Source organism: Abrus precatorius, unplaced genomic scaffold (assembly GCF_003935025.1).
Source record: "Abrus precatorius isolate BTA unplaced genomic scaffold, Abrus_2018 Scaffold11, whole genome shotgun sequence".
NCBI classification, from domain to species: Eukaryota; Viridiplantae; Streptophyta; class Magnoliopsida; order Fabales; family Fabaceae; genus Abrus; species Abrus precatorius.
In genome coordinates, this window is record NW_020874303.1 from 11,685,436 (window position 1) to 11,713,025 (window position 27,590).

Genomic DNA, 27,590 nt, shown 5'->3' on the forward strand with positions numbered 1-27,590 from the left:
AATATGGCTGAAAACAACAGGATAAGGACTTTGGGAGATTATGTCATTCCAACTATGCAGGGTTACAATTTGAGTATTGTTAGACCAACAATTTAAGCCAACAGTTTTGAGATCAAACCTACATTGATAAAATTGATACAACAAGATCAGTTCTCTAGAAATGTTTACATGATCCCAATCTGCATCTCTATAATTTTCTACAGCTATGTGACACCATTCGTATCAATGGTGCAAGTGAAGATGCTATCTGCTTGAGATTATTTTCCTTTTCTCTTAGGGACAAGGCTAAATATTGGCTTCAAGCTCAACCACAAAGAAGCATCACTAGTTGGATAGACCTAGTGAACAAATTTTTAACTAAGTACTTTCCACCATCAAAATTTGCCAAGCTGCAAAGTGAAATCACCTCTTTTGTTCAACAAGATGGTGAATCTCTTTATGATGCATGAGAAAAATATAAAGATCTGTTGAGAAGATGTCCTCATCATTGCATTCCAGAGTGGATGCAAATCCAACCTTTCTACAATGGGATGAATGTTGTCACAAGAACCATGGTAGATGCAGCAGCAGGAGGTTCATTGAATACTAAAACTACAGAAGAAGCTCAACAATTAATTGACATGATGACAACCAGCATGTATCAGACTTTCAGTGAGAGGCATGTTGCAAGTAAGGGAGAATTTGAAGTAAAGGCACTTGAGACTTTGATCAACCAAAATCAAATGAAAAAATCAATTACTTTTTGAACAACTTGTAGTCTTGACTCAACAAATCAATACTTTTCAAGTTGGAGCTGCAAAAATAAGCTACTTGATATGTGATTTTTGTGGAGGAATCATATGAATAGAGCATGTGATATATTTACACCAAAACCTTAAGAACATATTAATTACTTGGGTAATTTTTAGAGGTCTCAACCTCCATTCCATTCTAATTTTCAATATCAAGCCAATAGGAGTCAACCACATTATCAATGGAATCAATAAAGTCCTACAGCAAAAAGTTATATTGCAACAACACTATTCCCCTATGCCTATTTTCAACCTTCACAGTCATATTGTCAAGCTTCTTTATCTCAACCTCCAAGAGAGCCACAATTTTCAAAATCTTTTGTTTGAAAGGATGAATGAAATAGAGGAAACACTGCTACAATTTATGGAAGTTACACAGTCTAACTTCAAAAATCAAGAGGAATATATGAAAAAGTTGGAGACTCAAATAGAACAAATTTTATAGCACTTGGCACAGAAAGATGAGGATAGATTCTCTAGTAATACTATTGTAAATTCATGGTAGCAATGCCATGCTGTCATATTAAAATGTGGAGCAAAGGTTTCTAATCTAAAAGATGAGAAGAAGAAGATAGCTACAAAGAATACTGAAGAAGAAGCTCAAGACAACTTGCAAAGAGGGAAATTCACTCTTTTAAGAAAAGAAAATTTAGAGGACAACAATTGTACTAAACTAGAAGGATGAACCAACAAGAAAGAAGAAAAAAAATGATCATTCTATTATAAAAGAAGTCTTTGCTGCAGTGGCATATCAAGTTGATAAAGAGGAGGGACAGAAACTTAATGATTATATCAAACTACTGGAAGTCCTTCCACTTTTATTTCTTTCAAGTTTTGAATTAAATGAAGAGTTGCAAGTTGGTGAGAAAAAGGGAAAACGTTTAAACATAGAGCAAGAGCCATTATTATCAAAATCATCTCTTAGAACCAAAGATCAATAGGCATCAAGCTAGTGACGTTAAAAGAGTACTTTGTGAGAGACAACTCACACTTCTTTCCCTTTCATTTCTATTCAATTTATGATGTTTATTTCTATTTTTCTGGATAATCTAAGTTTTTGGTTGCTTTCCAATTGCTTTTGACAGTGAAACTAGTAGTTTGTTGTAGTTTGCTGGAACTTCCACTCTAAGCCTAAAAAGTGGTTAGGCACAAGCTTAAAGGGTCTGCACAGGTTGTTATAATTGCTGGAACATCCATTATTCTTGCCAAGAGTAGTTACATGCTTTAGCATAACCACATAAATACTTGATCATCATTTTTATGCTGCTTTCTAAATTTCTTCCCTTAACATTGAGCATTTAATTCCAAATCTTTCTGCACATCAAATCAATTGCATCACTTCTACATTGCATCTGTACCTTCAATCCAAGTAAATCTCTATCCAACCTTGCATTTCTAATTGTAGATATCTTAAGTTGGAGAATTAGAGAAATGTCCGTTGCTGTTCTTAAGTGGATGATGTCTGAAATTAATTGTGAAAATTGGCAATTAGTTTAGAATATGAGAGATTATAGAGGACATATTGTCTGAATTTGATGGAGATTAATGAACTCATGAAATTTTTATACATGAATGCCTTCAATTCTTGATAAATTGAATTCATAGTGGTTCACCTCTTTATTCATATGCTGAATTATGTTATATTTCCTACTGAACTAAATAAAGAAAAACAAAAAAGTATACATTCATAATTGTTTTTGTATTACGTTCCTTTATCCATTTTATGATGAATAATTCAGATTCTTCTTCCATTTCTTTGTTACTGACTTCTGAGTAAATATTTTGTTTATGTACTTCTTCAATTTTGTATGTTGGAAATTTTATTTTTGTAGTATATTTTTTTCTAATGAGCACTACGTGAACAGTTTGCGATGAATAGTACTAGATGAACAGTACCTACCAATTCTATTCTAACCAAAGCTCTTGATACCAATTGATGACAATTACAAACTGTGTTGCCGAATCAAACGATCTTAAATTGGATTTCACACAATAAAAACAAAATTATTAAGCCACAATTAGGACTTGAAATAAGAAGAAAATTAATTAAGAAAAAAGAGAAATAGAATAGGGATAAAAAATGGTGCCACAATCACAAGATTGATAAGCTAAGAAACGATCGCTACAAGAGTCTTGGCCTCTCGATATGATCAAAGAAAATTGACTCACTCAAAAACCTAGAGTCACACACTCTCACAAGAGTGTTCAATCTCAAATTGTATTCAAAAACTAATTAAAAGTATGTCTACAAGAGCTTATATATGCCTAATGCTTGTAAATCAATACTAACACAAACCCAAATGGACTTCTTGTACTAACAAGTCTAAATTCAAATAAACTAAATAAAATAACAAGATTTTATCCTAAATAAAAACTTAAAATAAGTAAGGACTAATATTAAAATAAATAAACTAAACATAATAATTAAATCCTAATAAAACTTATTAGAGTTTAAATTCTTTAAGCATATGTAATTGACCATATTGAGCTTTTTTAACTCCAAATTAAGCTCTCTTTCAATTAGAATAACAACAATATTTTCTAAGTCTCAATTTATTCTCTTTGCCCTTGCCATTATCATTGGTCCTTGAAGTCCTTCTAATATCTTCAAGTCTTTCTCTTCAATACGTCTTCCTTGATTTTCATCACTATATTCTCAATCTCCTTTACCTTGATATAGTGAGTCACATATGCTTTGTTGGTCAAGAATGGGATTAGGTTAAGGTAAATTCCGGTTAAGAAAGGACAATAGCTCCGATGAATTTTCAAGAGAAGAAAGATATTTTAAATGAGTGAGCACAAAAACTACAATCGGATGCACTAAATGATGCAACATATAAGGCTCAGGCACTCTTTCATCATGTTTTGCATTAGGTTGCCTTATGTGGTAACACTTTCCCACACATAGACCTTGCTCTATTTTTCTTTTCTACAAATGGTTTAATGAACTTTGCTAATCTTTTCCTTCTCCCTTTTTTTTCTCCTCTTTTTTTTTCTAATATATTTGTTTTTATTTGTGTCTACCACCCCAAACTTACAATTTTTCTTGTCCTCAAGCAACTACAGTGATAGTAGCACCCCCAAACTTAGTTCTTGCACTCAATCTTGATGCAATTCAAAATAACTCTATCCTCTTGGAGTAGGTAAAATGAGTATGCAGTCTGAATTGTGCAGAAAGACTAAATTTGGAACAAGGTAATGGACTTAAGAGGGTGTTCTTGGGTGAAGTTGTTTAAGTTAAGTGGGAGTGTGCAAGGAAGGCTAGTAGAGTCCTGAGTTCAGCACCTTTCTTGTTGTTCTTTGAGGTCCGAGATGGTCTCCTACAGCTGAAGCATGGCAGAACTGCAATATTGATGAGATCTCTTGGCCAAGAATACATCTCTTAATCACTTAGTCACTGCAAAACTTCCAGAGGTAAGGGTCATCCCACACATAGTGTTTTGCATCACTCTTGATCTTTTGCCTCTGAGCCTTTGGTGAGTTTGCTGGAAAAACTCCTGCAACCAAAAAATTAACTATATCAGCAAATCAGGGTATATGTAAGGTACATAACTCAAGAAGTTGTTTATCAGGGAAATCATCTTTGATAAGAGTGTGTTTAGGGACTCCCTCTATTCTGCCTAAGTGTTCAGCCACTAGGTTATGTGCTCCACTTCTGTCCCGTATTTCCAAGTCAAATGCTTGTAACAAAAGCATCAAGCGAATAAGTCTTGGCTTGGAATCTGTCTTTTTCAACAAAAACTTTAGAACTGCATGGTAAGTAACTACCCAACCTTTGAACCTAACCAATATGATCTAAATTTGCCCAATGCAAAGACTATGGCTAGCAACTCTTTATCGGTGGTGGTGTAATTAGATTGTGCAGGGTCTAAAGTCCTAGAGGCATAATAAATAAAAGGTACTCTACCAATCCGCTGTGCAAGGATAGGTCCCACTGCATAATTAGATGTGTCACACATCAACTGCCTCATTGCATCTATCATCAAAGTCAAATTCATCCTCCTTCTACAGTAGTTTTGAGAGAGGAATGACAATATTTGAGAAGTCCTTGATGAACCTCCTGTAAAATTCTGCATGTCTAAAGAAAGAATAAACCTCTCTAACACAAAAGGGGTAAGATAAATGTGAAATAACATCCAGTTTGGCAGGATCAACTTCTAAAAAGTCATCAAATGACAGATAAAAGATATGAACAAATTACTAAGCACAGAGCTAAGACTTAAATTGACTATTATACAAGAATTGAAGTGTCTTTAGTAAAGAAGTTGTTATACATGAGTTTTTATATGAACATAATCATCTACTACAACTAGAAAAGACAACTCAAATGCTTTGTCTCGTATTGTAAGATATTTGAACTCCAAGCTTATAAGATTGATATGACTGAGAATTATGGACTATGGCAAAAGTCATCATTTCAACTTATGAGCACACTTGCAAGACACATAGGTAATGTTATATACGCTCAGTTGGACGCAAAAAAATTACCTCAAGGAAAAAAGACAATGAAGTATGAATCAATACATTATAAATTGTCCCAAGTACCCTCAAGGCAAAAAGACAATGAAGTATGAATCAATACATTATAAATTGTCTCAAGTACATTGTTCAGCACATCTATGTTATAATTCCCCTCACACTTTACTTAATTAATTTAGTTTCGCTACATTGTTGACAGTACAATCATTTAACATAAAAATACTTGAGTTATGTTCTCTTATTTTCCTTTATAAAATTTTTTGTATTTTATCTTGTTATTTTAAAGGTACCTGTTAATGATATACATGATTCAATGCATGATCAACCTTGATTGCATTTCAAACCTTGTTTTTCTTGTTCATATTTAGTGTATTTATCTCATCATTTTGTGTGAAATGTATATTCTAATACTATATGATAAAGTGTATTGGTCCCTCTGTGACAAGATATGAAGATAAACAATGTCTTTTAGCAAGTATTTTAATTAATCTTCAACTTCTAAACTATTTTTAATTTTTTGCATAATTCGCTTAAGCAAAATGCTTTCCCTAACAAACTTTTCTCTTTGTTGATAATTCACTTAAGTTATTTCATCCTTATTTAAGTGATATGAGATTCACTTAAGTAAATTATGACTCAATTAAGTGAATCACTCTACCTACCAAAGTCTGTTCTCTTACCCATTTTCATGTAAGGTAATTCATATTCGCTTAAGTGATTTTTGTCTCGCTTAAGTGAATGTGGTCTTGTTTAAGCAACCATCTATGTTCCCATTGTCTGCTCTCTATCCCATTTTTGCTTAAGGTTATTAGCATTCACTAACGTGATAAATTTATTTAAGCAAGGTGAAATTCACTAAAGTGACGTGAAATTCGCTAGAGTAAAAATTAATTATGCCAATGATTTCTCGTTTAGATGATATTTATATTCACATAAGCTATTCAAGATTTGCTTTAGCGAGAAATGTGCTCACTTAAGCGATAAAGTCAAAATTCACTTAAACAAATTAAAAATCATCTAAGCGAAAGTAAAATTAGGTGTCTAGTTCCTATGAAAATTGGAGAGACTAAAATCTCTCCTCTAAATGTCACTTCATCATATATCCATCAACCTAGTTCAAAATACTGAACTATCATCTTCTTTAAAATCAACATTTGTATTCTAGAACTACAATAATTATTATACAATTTTCCAAAAATATAGCAAATAAAAAGGAGAGACATTACATAATTTTATAATAAAAAGAAAAAGAAATTCATTTTTAGAATAATAAAAAAAGTTATATTTAATTCATAATATAATAACAACTTAAAGTATGCAATGATATGTGTAACATCCTCAAATTTCTTATTTCAAAATAAATAAATTTTATAGCAAAAGAGAAAAATAGAAAAACTTTTATTCTATTTTATAAATTTAAGGAATAAAAACAAAACTTGTATTTCTTTTATGAAAATTGTATAAAATTTCACAGTATTTAAAATTTTCAAAGGAATAAGTTCAAGACTTTAAAGTAATAAATAAAATTTAATTTACATCTAGCAAATTATTTGGTTCACCTTGTGTACATATAAGTTTAGAATATCATTAAGAACCTCTTCAAATTATTTATTACAACAAAATTCATCAAAGCATTATAAATTCTAAAATTTGACATTAAAGAAATATTTACATAACTTGGTCAATATGAATAATTAGGATAAAATATTATAATTTCTCAAACTGTCTTAATCCCTAAAAAGCAATCTTCCTCTCAATACCACTGGATTATTATTCTAGAATGGACCAGCTCTCTTTATCTCTTCACTTTCATTACCTGAAATATATTAGTAAGGGTGAGTGTGTTCCACTCCACTAAATTCCTTTATTATTTTCAAAATGTTTTATTGAAATGTTTTATTGAAATGTTCTATTTCTATTTTAAAATGTTTTATTGAACTATGCTTTAGGAACCATGAATGAAAATTTTTATTATTTTCAAATTGAAAAATTTATTTATTAGAAAATTAAATCTATGTGTTACAATATCACTAACATTGTAACAGTGGTAATCATTTAGATGCTCTAGTGGATGAGTGTTTCCGGTGGATCTTCTCAAGGATATAGGCTCTTCTATAGGTTTCGAAAGTAAAGGTTGGTTGAGATAAATATTTAGAGGTGGATGAGAGGCAAGAGGTTCATCATAATAAGCATATGTAAGAGTGGTAAGATTTGGCAATAAAGAAGAGTTAAAGGCTTCATTTTTAGGAATATCAAGATGTTTATTTTTTAAAGGGAAAATGGTTTCAAAGAATTTGACATCCCTAGATATAAAGGTGTGATTTGTAGTCAAATTTAGAAGCTTATAGCCTTAATAACTTTGATGGTAGCCTAGGAAAATAGCAGCAGTAGCTCTTGGAGTGAATTTGTGCTTGCTAGAAAGAAGAGTAGAAGCATAGCATCAAGAGCCAAAAGTCCTAAAATTAGCATAGATAGGAACCTTTTCATGCAAGATTTCAAAGGGTGATTTGTTGTTCAAAATAGGACTTAGAGTCTGATTCATAAAAAATATAGTTGTTTTAACATAATTACCCCAAAATTTAAGAGGAACACTTGATTGAAACATTAAAGCTTTGGCTATGTTCAAAATGTGAAGGTGTTTTCTTTCTACAACATTGTTTTGTTGTGATCTCTCCACACATGAAAATTGAAATAAAACTCTTTTCTTTGCAAAAAAAAAAAAAAACTATTAATGTTAATTCGTTAGCATTATCATATCTGAAATTTTTAATAGAAATTTTGAAATGAGTTTCAACATAAGCAAAGAATTGAGGTATAATAACAGCACATTCAGATTTATATTTTATTAGGTAAGTCTATGTGAACCTACTCTTGTCATCAACTATAGTGAAAAAAAAATTTGTATCATTCATATGTAGGAACTCTAAATGGTCCTCAAACATCAGCATGTATCAAATCAAACAAATGAGGGCTAAAATTATTTGGATTAGGTAATGGTAGCCTATTCTGCTTGGTAAAAAGACATATGCTACAATGATAATGTGAATCAACTGAAGACAAATTGGATTTATTAGCAATTAGTTTGTAAACATTTACAGGAATATGGCCTAATCTGTGGTGCCGTGTATCATAACTAACAGAATTACAAAGTTTAAAATTTGAAGTAGAAAAAGATGCCTTAGGAAAATCAAACAACAGTAGTCCTTGTTCTTGCCTAGCAGTGCCAATTATCCTCAAGGTTTTGAGGCCTTAGAGAATCAAACTATTAGATTGCAAAACAAATTTAAAAGGATTTTCATTAATCAATGTTAGTAAAAATAACAAAATGAATCTAAAACTTGGTACAAACAAAACATTATGAAAGTAAATATCATCATTTAGTCTAATGCTTCCTATCCCCTCAACTGTAACCCTTTGTGAATTTGGCAGCAAGACATGAGAATCAGTTAAAAGACTATAAGAATTGTACATATCTCTAAAACAACAAATATGAGATGTGGCTCTTAAATCTAAAATCCAAGAATAGTGTGTATCATGCATTTTCATATTGATATTCATACAGGTACCTGTGACATTGGTTGCAACAGCTTCAACATTGCTATCAGTCCTCAATTAATTTGCCAAGAAGGTTATCAATTGTTGACATTGAGTAGGTGTTAGGGTTGCATTAGAAGATTGAGTTAGAGGATCTAGAATATTAGTGACTGGGTTTGCAGCATTTTGCTTGTTCTTGAAATTGTAGTTGGGAGGATAACCAACTAACTTATAGCATTTATTCTTAGTGTGTCCCAGTAAATTGCAATGTGCACATTTAGGTTTGTTTTTCTTGTTATTTTGGCTATTGGTTGAATCAGAATTTTGCTTATTTGATGAATGAACAACAAATTTCATGTTATCAGTGTTATCAGCAGGAGTGTGAGTAATCACAATTTCTCTTTATACCTCCTCTTGTATAACTAAAGAAAACACATTTCCAATAGATGGTAATCGATCTGAATGAAGAATTTGACCTCTTATTTGTGAGAAGCTATCATTTAACCCCATTAGGAATGACATGACATATACAGATTCTGTGTAATCTTGAAGAGCTTGAAGTCCACCACAGGTGCATGTAAATGTAGGTTTATAGCCAGATAACTCTTTTCAAATGGACTTCAATTTTGTATAGTATGTACTGACATCATCAACACCTTGTTGTAAAGACATCAACTATCTTTTCAAGCTGAAAGATTCTTGGTCCATTCATTCTAGAAAAACAAGTCTTCAAATCGTCTCTTGGTAGTGCTTGCAAAAAGAATAGAAGTGATTATATCTTTAGAAACTGAATTATAAAGCCATGAAATTACCATATTGTTTCCTTTGATCCTGGCAACATAGGCAGGATCAGTTGCAACAAGTTTCAGGAAGGATCCATCAATAAAAGGGATCTTGTTCTTCACAAAGAGGGCCACCAACATCGCACAACTCTAAGTGGTGTAGTTCTTGTGATTGAGAGGCTGAGAGGTAAGAACAAGTCCAACACCATCCAAATGATGCAAGAAAAGAGGATTGGTTAGGTCTTGACTGGAATCTTTTAGTGGTTGTTCCGCTATGGCAAGATCAAGAGATGAAAGAAACACGCAGAAATGATGAACAAGAAGCAGCAGGATCACAAAATAATCAAAGGAAAGAAATCGAAGATGATGATCCATAAGTTTTCTCTACTGATACCATATTGATTCTAACACAATTGTAGAAATTGAGAGAAAGAAGATGAGAGAAAAGAAAAGGAAGATACTAAAATTTCTCATGTATTCAAAATCAAAGTAAAATGACAAATTACAAGTATTACCTACAACAAGAGTCATCTCTATATATATATATACACGAATGCAAAAGCAAGAAGAAACTAACTAACTAAACATAACGACCCTCATAACAGCTTAACCTATAATAGCCAGTTAATTAATAGTCCTGTAAAAAAGATTTCAATCAACATAGTTTTATTAAAAAATTTATGTTTCATAAAATTGTAAAATTATGTAAACTCATTTAAGACATTGAAACAAAACTTCAATCAGAATTTCAGTTAAACGTTCACTCGTAATAATGATAAATGACCAAAATAGTTTAAGATAATGTAATAGCAAATATTTTGCAACGTACTTCAAATTTTATCCAAATTTTAATTAAGTTGTTATTCTTTATCTTAACAAAATTGTATAACATCTCTCTTACCTTAGTATTTAAGGAGGAATTTCACTAAGTTCACTGGTCTCTAATATTGAGGATTTTAACGATTGTGAGTTGATTTCTTAATAAATTTACATTAATATTATAATTTATCTCTAATTATATTAAAGAAAAACAAAAAACCTAAGTAATATTATCTAATGGTCATGATCATTAGAGGAAAAGAAAGAAGGCTAACTAATATTTTTTTAAAAAATTAAACTCACCTTAATTAGTTGAAGTTTAAATATTAAAGATCAAACAAAAATCAATTTTTATAATTTTCTTATGAGAGTTTTGGGTGAAAGAGATAGAAAATAATACGGGAGGGGAAAAGGCTCCTAGCTTCACCTGAAGGAAGATGAAAATAAGATTTAGGATTTGTGTGGAAAAAATTAGCAAAAAACAAGTTGAAAGCTATTAAACTAGTTGATTGAAATGAAAATTTTTAGTAAACTCAGATGTTAGACTAGCTAATAAATATAAAATATTAAAAAAATTCAAAATTTTATAATTTTGAATTCTTAAAAAGTTATAATTTTATTTTAATTTTTATAAAATTATTTATCTTCTTTAAAATAAGATAATCATTTTTAATTTCACAATAATTTATAAATATTTTATTATAAAAATTAAGATTCAGTGACTTTATTAAAAAATCCTAAGACGTTTACAATTTATTGTTTTCTAAAATAATGAATGTCATAACATTTATATATATTTTATTATTTGTTATATATCTTTCCCTTTTCAATGTAACAAAAATAAAGAAACCAAAATTAAGAAAAAAAATGAGTAATGGAGAAATTACTTTAAAATAATAAGAATAAAAATAATAAAATTACCTTCAGTTATTAGCTGAAAACAAAAAATATTATTATGTATAGAATTAAAACATATTGGTTGTAGCTACTCATCAAACAACATTTCAAATAGAAAGAAAACTTTAACTAGCTGAAACTTACAGTCATAGAAAATAAAAATGTGGTGGAAATGGGTCCACAGGACCACATATTAAGATATAAAGTTGTGGTTAAAATAAATACTCACTGTAGTCTTTGTTTTTTCTTCCAATTTCAAGGGGATAAGATTTTAAGTTTCAATTGAACCAAAACTCCAGATTCTTAGGGTTCTTGGAAGTGGAAATCAAATAATCAGAAGGGCAATTGGCCATTTTAAATATGAACTAAGGGTACTTTAGTCTTTTCACATACATATATATAAAAAAAATCTAAAAATTTCAGAACACTACTTAAAATTCAAAACAATTAGTTTAACAAATAATTTGTCTAAAACGTTCTATTTTATTTTTAATAATTTAAAAGAAATATATAATCTGTTTCTAGAAATTTCAGATTTTCTTTTGGTAAAAAGGGAAAAGAAAAAAAACAGATTTAAGATTACTTTTAAATTACACATAATTTTCTTAATAATAATTTAATTTAAAAAATTATTCTAATATAATTCCAAAAAATAATAATTTTTTAATATCTCTCATATTTTTTTTCAAAAATATTATAGTTCATATTTTTACTGTTCTCAAAATTTAATAAAAAATATAAAATATAATATAATTTAATACTATGTGAGCGACATTAATTTTACTAAAATACATTTAAATGTTTTTTTTATAATTTAAAACAATAGAACCGCATTTGCAGTTCTGTTGATATATAAATACATATTTCATGAAATCAAATAAAAATGAATATACAAGTAATTTCTATGAGGTCTAAATATTGATTCCATAATTGAAGAATACTATTAGAAATAATATTAAATTAAAAAAATATATAATATTCTTTCGAATTTATGGATATATAGCAATCACCTTCTGTCAATTCTGAGAATTGATCGAATTTTCTAGAACCCGGGAACATAAAGCATGAATTCAAAATATGATTTAGGGCTATCGACACTCTTAGAAGCCCATATAAGTGAAAAATTGAAGCAAAAGAACGCCTGCGGATGGAGAATTTCACAAATCTTCAAATCAAGTCACACTGATCATGTTTTTTTTTAAAAGAGAGATTTGAAACAAATTGAAAATACATACACATCTACAACAATTTGAAATAAAAAATTTCAATCAAACTCCTAAAAATTAAGTGTAAATATTAATAATTGTAAAATTTTATTGGAAAGATAAACATTTATGACATGTTTTTAACTTTAATCTAATAAATATGTTTTTGAATTTTTTTTAAAAATATCATATTTTAAATGTTTAAACTCATCTCTAAAGTTAAGGTTAACAAAATCCTAAAAATAAAATTTAGAAGATTAATAAAGCTAAGAAAACAGAAAGTATTTGGGGCTCACAGCAACTATGCTTTCTATATGTGTTTTCTACAAATTTCATCCACGGTTCAAGGGTCAATAGAATAAGAAAATGAGATGGTGGCTACAATGAAACAAAAGCTTACAACCTTGCTTTAATAGGCTAAACATAGAACCTAACAATAATCTAATATAATTTTTTTCATAAATAAAAGCTCTGAAAATAAATACGTGCATAAACTCGACTTTTTAATGTAATTTACGCTTTCAGGAAAAAAATAATAATAATACACCAAAAGATACTGCACGTGACATTTTTTGGGGAAAAAATATAATAAAAACAAAAAAAAAACTTATCTTGTATTGACTGTCAAAATGATTTAATGTGACTGTAACGGCATAGAATTGATATAATCTTTAATAATAAAGATAAAAAAAAACCTTTGAGTAGAATAGAGTGACCATCTTCTTCACCGTTCCCTAACAATTTCTGATTTTCAGATATTTTGAAGCTGTGGTTCTTTATTTAGAGTTTAAGAGACAGAGTATGTGAAAGAAAGGTGAAAGAGAAGAAAATAAAAAATTAGAGTAATACAGAAAAAGAAAAATGGCATGACAAATGAAGTGATAAATGTAAGTGAAAAATAGAATTGAAATAAATCTCTTAAAATAGTGCTTTTAAAATTAAGAGTACACTCATTACCTCAGCTTGAGTAGAAAAAATAGGTCAATTCTATAACGATAATTAGAAGAGTGAGATGTGATAAAAGTTATTTGCTTGATGAATCCTATGTTTAATGGTGCATCAAATTCGTCTAAAATCAAAATTTGTAACACAACAACGTCAAGTGCCAAAAATGGGGAAAATAACATAAAATCAATCATTCCATTCAATAAAAAACTTCAACTGCAGGTAGTGTGAGGTAATGTCCCTGGGGACCTCTGCCAATTCATACCTAACACTGAAGACAGGGATCTTATAGGTGCAGCAACAAAAGAATTTAAAATGTCACATAATTACTTTAAAATAAATGTGATTTTTTAACATTCACATAATTTGTATGCTTTAATTATCCATGATAAAATTTAATAATTAATATTTATTCTCAAAAATATCCTCTCGTTATATATGTCACATCTCTCTCTGTATGTGTACTGAAAGCTTATATATAAGAGATGAAGATAATAAAAAGAAGAGAGAAAAACAAACTTCGATTATCTTACCTCATTTAAATGAAGGGGTAGTTGCACAGTATTTGAAGGAAATCTCCTTGCTATCTTTAGAAGTATACTGTTAAATGTGTCAACAATAATAATTGCAAAAAATGAACATTATGAATAAAAGAAATAGCAAACTCAGTTAAATTTGTTCAAACTTGTTTTCATATCTGAGAGAAGAATAGAAAACTTAGTTAAACACACTCATGTGATTACTTTAAAAATTGGGAATGTCTTTGCATTGCATGTGTCGCTTTTCCTCCCTGGGCATAATGGCAAAATCAAATTTATAATGACCCACAAAATCTGGTGATTATAAGAGATGGTACACATAATCTTGTGCGAATTTCACAACAAAATAAACATAGAAGTCCTCTATTGGATAAGCATGTAGTAAATAACTTTTCTCTGTTTGATCTAATTAATTGTTTTGATAACAAAAATTCATATAGTGAGGGTGAAGCACAATCAATTGCAGAAAGATTATATATTAGACACAACAACAACAACAACAACAACAATAATAATAATAATAATAATAATAATAATAATCAAGAAGAAGAAGAAAAGGAAATTATGATAGCCTTACCTCATTAAAACGAAGGGGTAGCTTCACAAAATTTGAAGTAAATCTCTTCTCTACCTTCAGGAGTATATTACTTTCTTTGTTGCATTTGAATACAATCACCAAACCCTATCATAAGTTGTCTTCAGTGTGAACATTATGGCCAATTTCTTTTCAAAAGGAACTTCATTACTAGAAAAATTTTAATTAGAGAGGGATGAATTCTGTATCATGAGTTTTAGAATTTTAGTAGAGCTTTGTTACATCCTCCTAATAATTCTCCTACTATTTTATAAAGTAAGTATTATTATGTTAAAAACATAAAATACATTGAATATTTTCCTTATTTAGTAATTAGGAAGATTTATAAAAATAAAGAGTAGAATGATTTAGAATTATTAACAGAGATGTCAATTCAGGACTAACCCTGTGGAGTACCTCTCTAACCTTGACATTTTATGAGGAATAACTTTGTCAAATTGTCTTAACATGTCATGTTTACTTATTTATTGATAGTCTAACTGAATAAACTAATTGGGATAATTGTATCAACTCCTAACTAATTTTATATATGTTCTCTAATTAATCATATGAATTCACAATTTTTGTGACATAATTATATTTATGCATAACTTTGTCATTGCAAGTTTGTTTATATTTCATACTTAACCATTTTATGTCATTTACCTAATGCATATCATGTAATGCATAAAAGCAAAGCATTAGACCATGGCTAAATTTAATCATTTATCTGCCTTTTTCCGTTCAAATTCACTAATCATCTCTATACCATTTCATATTGACTTAACATTAAGGAAATCATGCAAGGTGACTCACATGGTCTCGATATTAAGATTACAATTCTTCGTCATTCTAAACCTTCACATCAAGTATATCATTAAGTATTTTTAATATTATATTTTAATTGAAATTGTAATTAAAATATATTTAAATTACTTATAATACAATACTTAAAAAGTTTTATCTTTTAAACGCTTTCTGTGAGATTTTAATATATCAATATAATAAAGTATCCTATATTGAATTTCTTAAGAATGAAATTTAGTTTTTGTTATAAAAGAAAAGAAAAGAAAAGAAAAGGTTGCCCCTAAAAGTTTAGGTAAGTGCTCTGGCAGCTTCCACACCATGTTCCCGTCGAAAAACGCGTTGGCGAGTGGCGACCTTCGTGGACTAGATTCAAATGCAAAATCACACATAAAACATTGTTGTTTAAAACGAGTTTTATTTTGCATCACAACTAAAAAGCAAAGAACAATAGTGATTAAAATAAATAAATAAAAACACAAAAATGAACCTTTATAAACCGACTCCCGCTATAATTTTTCTGCTCGTGTCAACGAAACGAACTCAGAACACAAACCCAAACACATACTATTTCGCTTCTCTTTCTCTCTCTGTCCACCTCTCTCACACGTTCATGGACTCTCCCTCTCGCTCCTCCGTCATCATCGTAGGTGCCGGCATCTCCGGTGAGTTCCTTCACGGCAACGACTCGTGCCTCATTCATCCGCCACCACCGCTGTTTCTACACTGAATTTTCGCGAATCTCATTCTTTGTTATGCTTTGCTGATTTCAATTAAGGTATTGCTGCGGCGAAAGTGTTGGCTGAAAACGGCATAGAAGACCTGGTGATTCTGGAGGCCTCTGACCGCATCGGCGGCAGGATCCGCAAGGAGCGTTTCGGCGACGTGTCGGTGGAGCTTGGCGCCGGTTGGATCGCCGGCGTCGGAGGCCCACAGGCCAATCCTGTTTGGGAACTCGCCGGCCAATTCGGCCTCCGTACATGCTTCTCCGACTACAGCAATGCTCGCTACAACATCTACGATCGCAGGTTCTAACGAACAATAGTTTATTTTCTCAAGTTTTGTCATTTATAGTGTTGACGACGTCGTTTCGTTGTTTGTCCTCGATGCTCTGTTTTGGTTTGTTTTAGCTAACTGAGTTCTGTGTGGAGTTGCAGCGGGAACATCATTCCGAGTGGAATCGCTGCTGACTCGTACAAAAAAGCGGTGGACTCGGCGATTCAGAAGTTGAGGAACCAGGCAGAAGCTGACGATGATAGCAATAACAATGTCTCCAAACTAACGAAACCGCCTTCGTAAGTGAAGCGTCATTTTCAGCCGCAAAAGCCATTCTGTGAATGTGTTGTTGTGGCTGTATATAATCATGCCTTCAATTATTTCCTTTTTTGAATTGTTTTGTTGTTTTTCTTCTTTTCTTTTTCCCTTTTTGTTGCTTATATCTTTTCTGCTTCCTCTTTTAGGACGCCGGAGACGCCGATAGAGCTCGCCATTGATTTCATCCTCCATGATTTCGAAATGGCTGGTAGGATCCGTTGAGTTTTCGCTGTTAATTTGTTGCCTCCATGAAGCAAATCAAAAAGCAAAGTAATATAAATTCGTGCTTGTAGTTTTGTCCAACAAACACGAGCGTGCACACAAAACAGATAAAATGAAATAAAAAGTTATTTGGAAGCAAAGTGGAGTCTTAACAGCTTTTTAATGTCCTTTTCGATTCCTTAACTGCTTCAATATGTTTATTTCTTTTTTAAATTTTTGGACTCTTTTCTGAAATTGGGAAATTTTGGGTGCAGAGGTAGAACCAATATCTACATACGTGGATTTTGGGGAGAGAGAATTTTTGGTTGCGGACGAACGAGGGTACGATTACTTGCTGTACAAAATGGCCGAAGATTTCCTCTTCACATCGGAGGGTAGAATCTTGGACGATCGTCTCAAACTCAACAAGGTACAATACAATGCAACACCCCATAATTAAGCTGTTTCTCTCTCTATCTCTCTTTCTCTCTCTCTCTCTTAGAAGTTTTCTTTCATAAGACTTTTCCGTTGCCCATGACCTGATGGAGTGGCGGTACTCTATTGGATTGTCTGTTTACTTAACCATTGGCATTGCCCCTTACCTGAATACCCGGTGAAAATCTGTATTTGTTTGTTTCCGTTGCCTTCTGTTTTATTTTGCCCCTTTCATTTATTTTGTTATTATGTTTCGTTGTCTGTTACTTAAGCTCGAGTGTCCCACTTTTAGAGTTTGCAGATAATGACTTTTCAGGACTGTTTAGCTTTTGTTTTTTGCGTGTGCATTTGCGATATTTCTGTCACTCATTTCGTGCTCCTTGTTCTGGTGTCAACTCCCATACCTTTTACGTGAAGCTTTGACTATACTTTGTTTCTGAAACATAAACTACTAATTAATTTAATTAAGCTTTGAGAAGATTTTTAAATCATATAATAAAATATACTGAAGATGCTGATGTCATCAAGAAATAATTAACTGTAGAAAATATATTACAGATTTATGTTACTAGCGAAGCATTTTTTATAAAGAGAAAATAAAAATAATGGATGTGATTGCAGTATTATCCAAAGTCCTTTTTTATTAAAGGGAATGTCAATAACTTTAAGGCGTAAAATTACTGGCCATACAGATAAAATATTATATCAAATTTTGGTCTCTTTCGTTCATTAAAGTAGTTTCATAAAAAAATTAATACGTGACTTAAAATAATTAACACGCAATAATATTTGAGTTGGTAATGTTATGTTTAATAGGGAGTAGAAACTAAAATTAATGATTTTTTAAAGTTTAAAATAAAAAATGTAAGAATTAAAATAAAATTTTGATGTATTTTAGTGACACTAAAAGAATATTTAACTCATTAAAATTAGAATTTGAAAAATGTTAATAATATATTTTTGTAGTACACTGTTCAACACATTTATTGTTATTGACTTTTTTAAGGTATTATATTTATCATGTAAGTATTTAAACTTATAAAAAATTGATCAATTACAGACAGTGTGTGTTATAAAGTACACTCAATAGAGGATGTTATTAGTATCTATCTTAAAATTTGAGTGTTAGAAAAATTATGTACGAATACAAATAATATAAGCATCAGAAATGTTATATATACAGAGAGAGAGACGTGTGTATCTGTGTCTTCGGCATGAATCTCATGTCAATCTAACAAAGTTAATACATTATATTAAATTTTATCTTAATCTTTTATTGGCAAATCCCATTAGTCTACTTAGAATAGAATTATTTACTCATAGAATAACTTGGACAAACTTTAAAAAAAATAAAATCATCAATCACTAACCATGAAAGGGTTACCTGCATTCATCATTATTTATCTTGCTTAATCCACTGTAGTTTTCGTTAAACAATAAAACTATCTTTAATTTTTATATTTATCCTGATTAAATTTGTATGATATTTTCAGTTAATATATTCAATCTTTAAGAAGTTTTCGATGGGATATATTCGACGCTTAAAATTATCTAGCTTATTAACTTATGAAATGAAACACTAACGAATCAAAATAAACCGAATAAAATTTTGAAAGAAGTGGAATTTCACCTGACGTTGAATTAACATTTACGTTTTGTAGAAGAAATGTTAAGAAAAGGGCAGAATTTTGAAATATTATAAAGGTGGTTGTTGGATAAAATAAAATAATTGAAAACTACTTACTCAAATTGCCATAAAAAATCACGACAAAAGTTGTCTTGTAACATTTTTCTCCTATGTATTCTTCAGTTGGGGAATGTACACTTGGTGGATAAGTACTGGGGTTATTCTGTTTTTTTTCTCTCTCTTTTCTTGTTTTTTCTTTTGATTACAGAAATCTTTTTAGTCATCATTTCAGTGTTTGAAGACAAACACTAAGCAGGTCGATCTCAGGGTGTATTTGACCGTTGCTGCATATTTTCAATGGTTTGCCGTCGTACATCAATATTCCGAAACCTTTTGGGGACCTCCACTTACAAGCAAAATTTGACCCACAAATAATGCCTTCTATTTCAATCCTTTTGAAGGTCTTTTACATCTCATAAATTAGTTGGCCCCGGAGTTCCAATTTCTGTTACCAGCCAAACTATTTGAATTGACCCAATGTCATTTCATCTCAAATAATAATAACACGGAAGAAGGGAGTCTTGTCAATATCCCCCATTTATTAGGCAATTCCTCAATTGCTCAAAGATCAGAAACTAATGGACCTGGCTTAAGACTTATAATTCTGGATACATTGCATAACGGTTTTTTCCACGTATATATAAATAAACATGTTAAGAATTTTAAATAAATAATATATATAAGATAATTTTTATAATTTTTAATAAAAAAATACTATTTTTAATTTCTTAACTTCGATCACATAAAAAGACCAATTACATAAAGCTCCAATAAATCAGCAATAGTTGGATGTGCTCCAAGTCTGCTCAGATTCTTTTGTAATAAATATTCCTCAAATTTATTAGTTGATTTCAAGGTTTGACAGCTCAGATTCTCATGAGATTTTATTGATTTGGACTTCAATTTTCTACTTTATTTTTCTTTTTGACAGCATTAGATTTTTGTGGGTCACGGAGTTCATTTTACTTACTGGGAGTTAACTTCTTCGCCTTAGTAATAACAAGGAGAATTTAGAGCCGAATCATAATTTTCTGCATGGATTTGTCCAGGTCGTCCGCGAATTACAGCATTCAAAAAGTGGCGTTAAGGTGATAACGGAGGATGGTTGCATTTACAAAGCCAATTACGTGATTCTGTCTGTGAGCATTGGCGTTCTCCAAAGCGACCTACTCACCTTCAATCCACCCTTACCTGTACGTCTTTTCTTTATACTATTCTCCTTTCTTTTTTGCCCCTACTCTCAGGAGCCCCGTGTAAAATCAAGCAAAGATAGCTGTTATAACTTAAGTATAATTTATAAAATGATGTGGAGCTTACCTATTGGTCCTAAATATGTGGACATCTCGTGCTTCTCACATTGATCTTTCTAAGGGCATTAAATTGAGAATCAAGGCCATTCTATATTCTATAGTAACGTATTTACTTGCTACCAACGTGGTGGAAATGGAATCTTTAGGGTGTGGTTCTGTCTATACGGGTCCCTACAGTAGTAGTTTCCCTTCTGTTTACAGGTCGTGGCCCCACAGTCTTAAATATCATTGGTTGGGAATGTAAAGAAATATAGGGATAGATAGGTTTCGTATTAAATTGAGCTCTCTGGTTGATGACGCCAGAAGAAGTTTTCGAGGTGTCTTCATATGCAGAAACCATGGATTGCATGATCCACGGTATCAGTGATCCACAGTCTCATCGTAGATGGTCTTTTAACCCGCTTGTTTAGGTCAACACGTGGAAAGAGGACACCTACTTGCATTTGTAGCTGTAAATTCAAATAGCTCCCTTGTCTGTGTTGTCTTCAGAAATTTAAAATGTTACTTACCTTACAATGGTTGTTATATGATTGCAATCAAATTATATATATGAAATAGTTAACTAGCTTGAATAAATGCAGCTATATGAAATAGTTAGTCATGTTTTATTAGTTCCAATACCTCAAAATCTACTAACTTACGAGCTTTACTTTTAAAATGGAAAGGAAAGGATCAAAAGTAACTGAGTGGGGTTGGTGTCACCATAGAAAACGTTTGTCGATTTTATTTTTGTATCATATTCATATGAATTTTAGAAGCCTATGGGTGGACTAATGCCCTGTGTCGTGAAATAAAACACTATAAAAAAAGCAACCTAACCTAAACCCTCTCAATTATGTGTCCGGTAGGGGCCGGGGGAGATTGCGTAAGGAAACTTTTGTGTTATACAGCTAGGCCAAGTCATGGTTTACACGCATAACGTGATCGTGTATGAGACAAAATTTAAGTAGAGTTGCTTATGTATTGTTGGTATTGTTTGCCAATTAAATTTAAAGTTTTGCTTTGGTAATTTACAATATCAACAAATGTAAATATTTTACTAAAATAAAACACTAATTTTAATCGATAAACAGTGTTACCAGCACATACCAAATAGCATCTAAGTTTTCTTCTTCTATATTATTAATTTTTTTTATCATTCTCAATCATATTAATAAAAAATAAGTATCAATAATTTTTATATTAAATATATGAAATAAAAACTCTTTTTCAGATACATTAATTGATAAGTATTTTTTATATCATTATTTATTTTAAAATTTATATCAATGAAGTACTCACCATTTATTCATTAAGTGTATACATTCATTCATTTAATACATAGTACATTAATTTAACTATTTAATATTATCAGTAAAAGTTTATTACATATAAGTATTTGTTATTAGTTTTGGATAAATTAAGTATTTATTTGTTGTAAATAAGAATTGAAGTATAATATCTTAAACATAAGGCAAAGCTGTGAAAATATATGCATATCACAACTTATGTGATTTCAATGCCTATCATATGATTAAAACTTATGATTAGTGTCAGAGTTGAGGTCTGAAGGACTTCAATACAGAGTATTTTAAATGTTGAACGAGATATGCATAAGAACACGTAATGTATTTGATCAAATTTTTTGCATTACCAATGATATGAGGCCATAAAACTAAAATATTAAGGGGTACTATCATTGAGGTACTTTTCCGATTCCGTATACTACTTAGGTGGGCTTTAGTCGTCTAAACGTCCCTTCAATAATGTTTTTATTAGTTAATACATTTTGTCTTTTTGAGCAAAATATTGTCTGATTCAATGTCCATGATGAATAAAATAATGAAACAGAGATGGAAATTGGAAGCCATCGAGAAATGTGATGTGATGGTGTACACCAAAATCTTTCTGAAGTTTCCATATAAGTTCTGGCCGAGTGGACCCGAAAAGGAATTCTTCATCTATGCTCACGAGCGGAGAGGCTACTACACATTTTGGCAGGTTTTTTTCTTAAATTTTCCTTAATGGTTGTCAGTTCATTTTCCATGATGTATTTTCTAATGAGCTGTTTCTTTTGCTTTCTGTTTCTGTTTTGTTTCTATTCTCGACAAAGTTTGAAGTAATTCTCATCTATTCATTAGGATGAACAGAGAACCAACTTACTATAAGTCAATTAAAATCTCTAATTCTTGCCAGCAAACGAAATAAGGGAAAATTTGCTATGCTGTCAATTTTACTTCCCGTGAAAGTACAAGCCGCTTACCTAATCTTAGGGACCAACTTGAGCATACATATCTTTCCTTTAGATGATTTAAAGAGCATAAACTAAAGACAGCGATTGGCATGCTGAGGATTTAAATAATACTTTGTTGTTATATTGTGCGGTACATGTGGGTCACATGGTGCATCTTAATTTCCAGCTATCAATTAAACTTGTGGTTTATCCTGATTAACAAGAAATAGCTGAAATAATGTTATCAAACTAGTTATTAAGCATATAAGACTGTTATTTTATCCCCTTCCTGTTGTTATCCACTCTGGTCAAATATTTAGATATTTGTAACATAACAATTCCCTGTTAAATGTACAGGCTCCTCACATCCTGTGAGGTTTTGCATAAATCCCAGTGCTCTTATATAGTCATTGAATTTCATCTGTCTCATTACCTAGTTCCGAATCAAATCAACGATCGGTTGAACTTCATGATGAGTTTATTTACAATTAGCTTTAAATGCCATTTTTATCCCTATTGTTTGGTAATTCAACGTACTAAAGCCGAACTCTATAATTGATAAGAAGTAATCCTTTGTTTGATATGGAAAAATAGCTTTGATTATATTCCCCTTCCCTGATTTACGCAAGATGACACCTAGGTATGAATTTATTTATTTATATTTGAAGTTGTAATTTTGACCTTTTACGTCTTCATGACATTAAATACTGCTGCTGCAACTATTTCCTTTTGTCTTATTACAGTAATATTAATACATCTCCGTTGGGATAACAGAAATAATTTTTTTTTCCTTCTCACTGTTAATAAATATTAAATGGTTCATTATTTCTCTGCGATGGTTGTAATGTTGGCATTCCCTTGGAGTTATCTGTATAAGTTTCGTAATGGGAACTGCTATGATTTGTTTCTCTTTAATATAGAATACAATCCCGTTATTTGAACATCCAAAATTTTAAACTATATTATGTAACATCCAGAATTTGTTTCTCTTCTATATTACGTAACAGGACATATTTCAAACTATAGAATAGCATTATAAAAAGCAAAAATGGCCTCTTGGACATCATAGAATATTGTTCCAGGATATTAGTTTCCATTCTTGTCAATACTGAGAACCTATTGACTTTGTGTTTGAACTTTCTATGAGAACTGAAAATAATTGAAGTCAGAATCGGAATAATATTTTTTGGTAAATGAATCAAAATAATTTTGAGGGCGAACCTTAGTGCAACATAAAGGTTATTGCCTTGTGATCTGGATGTCGTGGATTTAAAACACCTCCGTTCGTGGAGTAAGTTCGTGTATATCTATCCTTCGCAACTGAGTCGTAATAATTTTGAAATAATCTTTGGGATTGATTCACCTAATCTCTTTATGACTCGTACAAATTAGAATAGATGTCTAGTTTCTTTGCTTACTCATCCAAATCTTTTTTGTTATCCGCTAATTTGCTGCTCTGTCACCAGCACATGGAGAACGCATATCCTGGCTCCAATATCTTAGTAGTGACATTGACTAATGGGGAATCAAAACGTGTGGAAGCTCAATCAGATGGACAGACCTTGAGAGAAGCTATGGCAGTTCTCAGGGATATGTTCGGACCCAACATCCCGGATGCCATTGATATACTTGTTCCCTGCTGGTGGAATAACAGGTTTCAGCGTGGCAGCTACAGCAACTACCCCATTATTTCCAACCTTAAAGTTTTTCAAAATATTAAGGTTTGCTTATTATCCTGTTGACTTTTCATATATTTTTTAATTGCGTGACAATGTCTTTTTGAATGTGTTCTGTTCTTTAACATATCAATTGATGCTATACTTGTCTATATATTCTGCACCACAGTGCATGTGAAAACAAAACAAGAGATGACCTCGAGCTTACAGCTGGCGATTATAATTAATTATCACTATACTTCTGCGTCAAGGAGTTTGTTGTCATCCTAGTTCCTTCAACGCTAGTGAATTTTTGACGTACTAAATACGAAAACAAATACATTTATTTATTTAGGCCTTGAATTTAATATAATTTGTTTTTGTTTGATTTCATTCCTGAACAATCTTCCCCATAAGAGAAAAGATGTGCTGTTGGGGAGAGGAGGGGGGGGGGGGTCATAGTGACAATGCTACATAGCACATACCTATATTCCCTTTCTTATCATCACTCAAACACTAAATTCACGTTTAGTTGTGAATGAATGAATCTGATGTTACTTTCATTTTATGGTACCCCTGGTCGCTGATGAATAGGGAAGCAGGATCCGGGGATGCTCACTTCCAAATTTGATATTTGAAATTTTGAACGTCATAGACGGTGTTTTACCAACAAAGCCCAACACAAATATTAAATAAGTGAATAAGTTAAGCTTTGTTTGGGAATTAGGTTTTAGGAGAAAAGGAAAAGACTTGTGTAATAATTTTTTTTATTTGAGAATTTTTAGATAAGAAAAAAGAAAAAAATTTAAAAAATAAAGGAAGAGAGAAAAAAAAAGAATTAATAAAAAATTAAATTAAAGGAACTTAAAACTTATTATTTATAGAACTTCCTTTCATCTAAAAAACAAACCAAGAACTATTTTCGCCCTTATATAGTTTATCTCTTTTGAAATGTTTCAGGCCCCAGTAGGTCGAATTTTCTTCACAGGAGAGCACACCAGTGAAAGATTTAACGGCTACGTACATGGTGGATACCTCGCAGGTGAGGCACTTAAGTCTATTCCTAGTGGCTGATAACTCTAGTAGCAATAACTTGAAGACCTCACACGTGGATATGAATTTATTTTCCTCCTGGATGCTTATCAGGTATTGACACCAGCAAAGCATTACTAGAAGAAATGAGGAAAGAAAAGGAAAGAAAAAGTGAGAGCCAAACTCTTTTGTTAGAGCCCTTGCTAGCATTGTCAGGATCATTAACAATGTCGAAGTCAGAAACGGTCTCCAACATCCATAAATGCGATATTCCTACACAATTATATCTTAGTGGCAAGCTTGGGATGCCAGAGCCAATATTATGACCATTTGGGACTGTAGAGAGTCCTCCCCTTGTAGATGATGCTTGAAGAAGCATACTTGATGAGAATCATCATGGCCAGGACATTCTTGATCCTAAGTCTCATCCAAGCCCTTGGTGCCCCCATTGGTAATGTAGATTACCCACTTTCTGTAGTATGTTGGTGAGGGGAAGAGGTGCCGGAATACTGCGCAGATGTCTCCTCACTTTAGTCCATTTCACTGCTAGCGCAGCTCACTAGGTTTTGATTTTTTAAGGAAATTATTTGGTATACGCGTACGATTACTTTGTTCTTTATAGTCAAAAGCAAGTTGCATTGTAAGGATGCTAGCTAATGTTTGGATCCTAACTTTTTACTTGTCAGTCAGTGATGTCCATTTAAAAGAAACGAACTTTATTTGATTGCTTTTATATATATATAACATACATTTGATTGCTTTTATATATATATATATATAACATACAAAAAGAATATATATATATATATATATATAATTATAATTTTTTTAGATGATTTAATTAGATTAAAAATTTATATTATATAAATTATACATGTAAAATTGAAAATTGATTCAAAATATTTAATATCTTATTCATATATATAAAAATTAACATAATATATACTTTTAACATTTATAAAAATAAGACCATTTTATAACAATTTTATAAATATTTGATTTTTACAAAAATTAATATAAATAATATATAATTATAATTTAATGGTTTAATAAATAAAAATTATTTTCTATATTAAGTTATTAATAGTGTAAGAATAAATGTAATCTATATCATTGTTAATATATATATTCAAATAAATTATTTTATTTTATTAACGGGCCTAAGCCCAAACAAAGAGAAAGTTGCACGAGAACCAGTTGGTGACTAGTAACTCACACAGCATCAACAACTACCATATGCCCTAGTTTACTAATAAGTAACTCGTAAATGATTAAAAACAGGATCATGAAAACAGAACATTTAATTTTGGCTAACACATCAGCAAAGTTATTGTCTTCTATGTACATGTTTTATCCTCATATTCCACTCTTTGATGAAAACTTCCTCAGACTAAATTAGCTTTCTTCTAATTTTGCTGTAATTTCTAGATATGTTATATTTATTTATTCATTTATATTTTTATAAATATTTTTAAATTAAAATTTATATTTTATTAATTTATAAATAGAATATTTTTCATTTATAATCTTATTAAATGAATATTTTTTTTATAAAATTTGATGTTTAGACAATGCTTAGCTTATAAAAAATAATTCTAAGAGAATGATTAATACTTTATAATTAGTATAGAATTTAATAAAAAGAATAGAAGTTTTAAATAATTATGATATGTATGCATGTAATTATAAGTTAGAAATGACTTGAGTTATTTTTTTAATATTTTTTGAAATTTAAAGAAAGTGTTCCAAGAGCGTAGCAAGAGTTCTTATTACTCTTTTCTTTTCTTTTAAAAGAAACTAAAAGAGGTACTAGTAGGGTTCCTCTCTGTTCGGAGGATAAGTGTACCGATCGAGAAGTAATAAAGGATTTTTAAATTAAGTTTCTGAAATATTGTCTTACAAAAATTGATTTTCAATTATTAAGAATGTTCTAATTCAATTGTTTTGAGCTTCAAAGATACGAGATTAAATAAAACAAAAGTTTATAAAATTAATTCTAAAAACTAGAATAAAGAATACAATGCACGTCTTGTTTAAACTTATCGAAGAGAAACTTAGGGTATATAAGTTTACTCATTCAATTTTTTATATTATTATTCTGTTTAATTCTAGATTCGATTTCCTTGTGATTACCAATCATTCATACAAATCCTATCAATACTCAATAGTCATGCAATATTAATATTCTTTTCTATAAATTATTATCACCAATGGTCATGCAAGACATCAATTTAAGAAAACATAAAACATCTATGAACTTATTAATTTAATAACAATTAGAAGAGAAAGATTGGTTAAGTCCTCCTAATCCTTTATCTCATTTTATTCTATAGATCTATTAACTAACTGAGGTACGGCCGCATAACGATATAATT

General features: G+C 30.7%; 1 protein-coding gene and 1 non-coding gene across 2 annotated transcripts; one reads left to right on the plus strand and one right to left on the minus strand.

Moving 5' to 3' along the window:
• Window positions 1-386: 386 nt before the first annotated feature.
• Window positions 387-493, minus strand: LOC113856769. Its single transcript, XR_003503002.1, has one exon. It is a non-coding gene; the product is annotated as a small nucleolar RNA R71 (small nucleolar RNA).
• A 15,405-nt stretch (window positions 494-15,898) lies between these two features.
• LOC113856104 (polyamine oxidase 1-like) lies at window positions 15,899-25,976 on the plus strand. Its single transcript, XM_027487780.1, has 10 exons — window positions 15,899-16,034; window positions 16,148-16,397; window positions 16,527-16,664; window positions 16,830-16,891; window positions 17,160-17,314; window positions 20,056-20,199; window positions 22,147-22,296; window positions 23,995-24,249; window positions 25,144-25,225; window positions 25,330-25,976. Exons 1-10 carry the CDS (start codon window positions 15,983-15,985, stop codon window positions 25,539-25,541), a joined length of 1,500 nt encoding a protein of 499 aa, XP_027343581.1. The 5' UTR covers window positions 15,899-15,982; the 3' UTR covers window positions 25,542-25,976.
• Window positions 25,977-27,590: the final 1,614 nt, after the last annotated feature.